The sequence below is a fragment of the Saimiri boliviensis genome, chromosome 18 (assembly GCF_048565385.1).
Source record: "Saimiri boliviensis isolate mSaiBol1 chromosome 18, mSaiBol1.pri, whole genome shotgun sequence".
Taxonomy (NCBI): domain Eukaryota; kingdom Metazoa; phylum Chordata; class Mammalia; order Primates; family Cebidae; genus Saimiri; species Saimiri boliviensis.
The window spans coordinates 14,479,792-14,485,566 of record NC_133466.1 but is presented as its reverse complement, the minus strand read 5'-3'; the positions used below and the strand labels follow the sequence as shown (position 1 = coordinate 14,485,566).

The following is a 5,775-nucleotide window of genomic DNA, read 5'->3' as shown; positions in this document are numbered from 1 at the left end:
AATTTGTATAGTTATATTGTCTTTGTTCTTGAGATAAATGGTATGATACCTGCCACCTATAGATAGATAGATAGATAGATAGATAGATAGATAGATAGATAATAGATAGATAGATACACACACTATATGCATACATCGTATACACTATTTGTAATTATACATTCAGTGGAGAAAAATGTAAATCTGAGAATGCAGGGCCTTTTTGCACTATTACAGCAAATTTTTCATAAGTTTGAAATTTTCAAAATAAAAATTAACAAAATACAAAAACATGGACTTAAAATAGAAAATAAATGTTAGTCATAAGGATAGAATCTAAAGTCTTGCGGTAGAGATCTCAAATCACCTGTCCAGTACCCAACACCCCTGGAATCTTTCCATCAACAGGTCGTTCTACCTATGTATTGGAGTCTTGCCAGTGACAGTCTATTTCATCTTTAAATAGCCCTATTCTTTTTCCCATTTGCACAGCCATGTTTATCTTGATATGTAACACATACTCCCTCTCATGGTCATGTTTATATACCGAAGCTTTCCTTCTGTGCAAGCCTGTAACACTTTGTATATACGCATGGTTCTTATCACAGGCTGTGTCCAATATTGAGTCCTGGGAAGCAAATGGGTAAGGAATGTCTACTTGTCTTTGGATAGTCATTTACAGCATATTGATCGATATAGAATAGGAGACTATTAAAAGCCCTTTAAATATTGGATAAAGTGTATTTGATTCTTGAGGGCGACGATGTGTTTTAGCTATCTCTAAGATTTGTGTCCCCAAATCTTAAGCCAATGCTGTGTTATACTATGTGATGGGTGCCCCTTAAATGAATAAATCTTGAAGACAGTCAGCTTCTCAGACCAAAAGGACCTCTGCCTAGGTGTTTTTACAACTGCAAAACTATTAACACAGTGCCCACAGCCCAATATTTGATGCATGAACTTTACATTGGACAATACAATATTTTGCACCCATACAGCAGAGATTTAACAAGTAAAATCAAAGAACAATCAAGCACCTTCTCTCAGGCAGAGGTGCAATAAATACATGATATGTAAATGAATCAGTTTTAATTCAAACATGAAGTATTTTGCTTCAATAAAGCAGAGATTTTTCAGTAAGCAAGACAGGGAGAATTTTCTAAGTGCAGACCACATATCATTTCAAGTGCCTTTGATGGCAACTATTATTTCAAAGAACAAACACTTCATTTTTAGTACTATTTATATGTATAATCAGAAATAAAGAAAATGGAGAAAATAAAACCCGTCTATCAAAAAGTATTAAAAATGGTATGTGATTTTAGTAGTTGGCTTCCCTTTATTGACCAAATTTTAGGAACTCCTAAAGATACTTTAATAACTCAGTTGATTTAGTTCCAATTCTTCCAACAATCTGAGGGGTTCAAATCTCACCAGAACTGAGTTTTATAAGCAGTAGGAAAGGAAAAAGGAACAAAATGGAATCGTGTCACTAACGAAAAGGGAAAAGAAAACATGTTTTAGCATTCAACAGCTAAGAAATATTCCTGCTTTATAATCAGCATTGAGAAATGCCAACGATTGCAGTATGTCTGGGTTAAATTTGGGATGCTTCCAGGGAGTTTTTAAAATTGAAGTATCAATGTAAAAATAAAAAATTATTAGGCAACACCCTATCCTGACTATATAGTCTGAAATCAGAATAAAATTTGATTGAAGTCAACCATTACAGGTTTAAACTGGTTGATGAATTCAAGAGCATAAAAGCAAAGTAAAATAAATAACCAGAACAAAAATGTTTATGCTGAAGGAAATAGATTTATTAGGATACTAACAGAAAATCCCCTTCCGACCCACACCCAATTTGTAATACATTAATGTTGATGTAGAAGTTAATAATACATGAGCAGAGCAACCATGGGAGGCAAGCTACTGTTTCACTGCTAAAATTCAAGTATGACAAAAAATGCATCTTGCTTCCTTTGGCTGTAGATGAGTATCAGTTCAGTACTTGAGTCCTGGGTGACTTGTCCAACAGCATCAAAGACAAGGACCACAGCAAGAAGTCAGCAAGAAGATGGAAGACATATCACCCAAGCACTTGGGAAGTCAAGAAGACAGTCATTGCTCTTCAGGTTGCAGAGAATTGATTGAGAGTCCTGTAGTCGCTGGAGCCACTGGTCCATCAGTAGGTGCTGTAGCCAAAGCCAGAGCCAGAGCCCCATGGCCTGTAGAAACTGCCACCATAGCAGCAGTCCAGGTTGTTGATGTTGCTACCACCAAAGCCGTAGCCCAGGGAGCTGTAGCCATTGCATCCACAGCCATAGTTCAGGGGAGAGCCCAGAGGCACAACACAGTTCAAGGGGGTGGCTCTGAAGGTCCTGTGGAAGTTGGTTCCATAGTAGGGATACCCTGGGAAGTAGCTTCCACAGCAGAAGTAACGAGTCATGGTGGCAACAGTTGAGAAGTCTTTAGGTGGATTGCGAAGGGTAAGTTACCCAAGTGTGAATGAAGGTCTCTTCTTGCGCAGGGCTTTTTATACCTCAAGCAGGTGGGCACAACACCTCTGTCTAAACATCTTCCCACTAATTTGCGTAGGTAATCCCATTCTTTTCTAATAAAATGCTTATAAGGAATGCACAGACTCATTGCCCACATTTTTGTTGGCTTTTCTCTGTACTATTTTTAAAGCCAGTGACCATACTTGACATGTAATTGAATTCTTTTCATCAGAGTCCCATAGTTTAACTACTGTGCTTGATTGCATCATGTGAGACTCTTTAAATCCTCTGATTATAAACCCTTCGCAACTGACACAGCTAGACTAAAAAAGCTTTGGCAAGAATGAAAACACTTCAAGCCAAGACAAGGCCATCTATTGAGGTCTTTTGAACATTATTTTGAAAGATCAAACTGAAATTCTATAACCTCTTGAAATTTACTCCACGTGCCATTTTAAAACAATTGTATATCAACTGGTTAATGGGTACAGAGTTTCCTTTTGGAGTGAAGAAAATCATTTGGAACTAGACAGAGGTGTTGATTGCAAAACATTTTGAATGTACTAAATATCACTGAATTTTTCACTTTAAAATGGCTTGGTTTATGTTATACAAATTTTACCTTAATAATGTATTTTTAGTTTTAAAAATCATTGCTACAGAAATCCATCCAAATGACTGTTTTTACAGAGGCTGCAAGGGTGCCAGATAATAAATTGGCTGTGGACAACCTGCAAGTAATTTTCATCTATTTCATTTATGAGCATTCTGTTTGTTAATACATATTTTATTTTTCATGGAGAACATACCACGTTTTCTTGTAAATCATCGTGAACATTGCCAAACTGTCTTTTGTGGAGCTGCCACACTGGCCCTGAGTGGGATGATGCCCAATTTCACAGTCATGTTATGCCACGCTTGCTTCTTACTGACTCCTATAAAACAAGCTTGAATACCATGATCCATTATGAAATACCAGTTATATTTAAGGGTGCAACACTTTCTTCTGCTCTTAGTTTGCCTTACATAACCAGTTCTCACGAAGAACATAAACCAGAAAGAATCTGAGCTCAGCAGAGCTAAGTCTATTTCAATTTAAAGGTTTAAGACATCATCTTTCTTATGTGAATGAAAGTCAGGATTCTCTTAAAGTAGAAGAAAAAAATTCCTGAATACCAATTTCTTTTTTTTATTTCCACTTTAACAATCATAGAGTCCAACAGGCAAAACTAATCATTCCTCTCAGACATCTCTCTCTAAGATTCTATCTCTCTCAGATTCTCTGACAGAGAGCTGCCAACAGAACACTCTATAAGTGTATATAATTTCTTTTATTCTACAAATTAATTATATGTCATGAGAGTTTCTATAGAAAATTAAAGAAAAATAAATTCTATTTTCAAATTCAGTTTAACAAAAAGAATGAATTAAAATGGTAAAAGGCTATGTCCTTAGGGTGCAAATTACATAACTCTACATCCAGAAAACTCAAAGATACGTTTATGATTAGGAGAGGGCAGGGGTGACTAAGAATTAAACGTGGCTGAAGGGTGGTGACTTGAAAAATTTACTGATTCAATCAGGTGACATTGGAACCTGTAATTTGTATATTTTGCCACCAGGTGGCAGTGGTATTTCAGTTACTCCATATAAACCACAGGACTGGATTTGAAATTCTCAAATGTAAACAAGTAGAAGAATCTCCTAAAGAATTTGTTTGAAATTCAGAATTCCAGGAGCTCTCCTCTCCCACCACCGCCTGATATTCTGGAAATCTATATTTATAATGGGTATCTCAGATAATTATCATGAATAATCATCCTGATAAATTCCAAGGTCAGTTTGTCACGAGAATTCAAGAAACTTTTGCTGGGCTGTGTGAAATTGCCCAGAACTGCTTATCTCTTATTGGCAGGAGTGTTTGGCTTCAGTTGCAGGTGAATTAAATCCTTTTACTCTGGATGATAGAGATAATTAAAGAAAAAGCTTTAGTTTGTCTTCTTCCATTTCTTGATGCTGTCTGCTTCTTGTCTCAGGACACACCTGATTAGAAAGGGAAGGTAACGACAATATGTTCAGGCATCTTCCCAGAGGTAAAAATCCACCTGTGTGGGTGCTGGTTTTGTTACCCATAATCCAAAGAAAAAATTATATTTTCCCCTTTGCTTGTTTTTACTTTCCTGTCTCTTAACAGACTTTCCCAGAGAAAACTATCATCCAACTACTTGATTGCTATTCAATAATTTTTATTTTAAATATTGGTAATAACAAAAAGTATTCCTTGAGGACTTACTCTGTGCTAAGGTCTTAGAACAGAATTTGCACATGCTACTTAACTATATATTTTAGCTCTATATATAGGAAAAAGGTTTACTATGCACCATTCTGGGCACTTGACAAGTGTTAATTCATTTAATTTTTATAATGATCTTATGATGTGGGTATTATGATTCTTAATAAGAAAACTGAGTCCATAGAGTTTAAGAGAATTATTGAAGGTCACATGGTTAATAGCAGAATCAAGCTCCAAACTCACGCCATCTACCTCCAAGCTATGCTCTTAACTACTTTACTATCTTGCTTTTCATATGCCATTAAAACTTTAAAAGGCTGTAGCTTCTATGTGCCTCAAATCTATAATTCATTGCATTATTTTCTTGAAGAACGTATGGGTATAGTTTTTGCTGCTAGCTTTTGCTGCTAAAAACTAGAAAACAAAAAAATTAAAGGCTAATTTTTGTTGCTATAACAGACAGATAATCCAAACTTCCATGTTGAGAAATGTATTGCTTGCTCACACTTCAAATTCCGCTCAGATCGGTGAGTGTCTTGGATACACATCATTCTCATTCAGAAAACTTAAGCTGACAGTACTTTCATTATCTGAAACATTACAAACGGGGGAGATGAATAGGGTAACCCACGGTAGCTTTTAAAGGCTCTCCCCAAATACTATACGCCACTTCCACATCTTTCTCATTTCCTAAAGCAAGTTCCACAGCCGCATCTAGCTTCGCAGGTCATGAAGAGCAATGCTACTACGTGCCTGGAGGGAGAAAGCCCACAGTGTCTCAGAACATTCATGACTTCCATGGAGTTTCTAGTCCTTACATGGGCTAAAATAATTTTAATGGATTTTAACACATATTTCAAAAGATTAGATAAGAACAGGAATAAAGTGTTTTTAGGGCTTTACATACGATATTTTTAAATGGTCCTGATAATTCCAACACTAAACAATTTTAAATACGTAGGTTTTCTAGGTTGTGCAATTCATTTATTCTTAGTCTGCCTT

At 36.1% G+C, this 5,775-nt stretch overlaps 1 protein-coding gene across 1 annotated transcript; it reads right to left on the bottom strand.

The window, feature by feature from the left end:
• Window positions 1–1,777: 1,777 nt before the first annotated feature.
• On the bottom strand, window positions 1,778–2,638 carry KRTAP7-1 (keratin associated protein 7-1). Its single transcript, XM_003927674.4, has one exon. The coding sequence runs from the start codon at window positions 2,426–2,428 to the stop codon at window positions 2,165–2,167; it is 264 nt and encodes an 87-aa protein (XP_003927723.1). The 5' UTR covers window positions 2,429–2,638; the 3' UTR covers window positions 1,778–2,164.
• Between the last annotated feature and the right edge of the window lie 3,137 nt (window positions 2,639–5,775).

Excerpts from the sequence above, each read along its gene's own strand:
- KRTAP7-1 (XM_003927674.4), bottom strand. The coding sequence starts at position 2,428 with ATGACTCGTTACTTCTGCTGTGGAAGCTACTTCCCAGGGTATCCCTAC.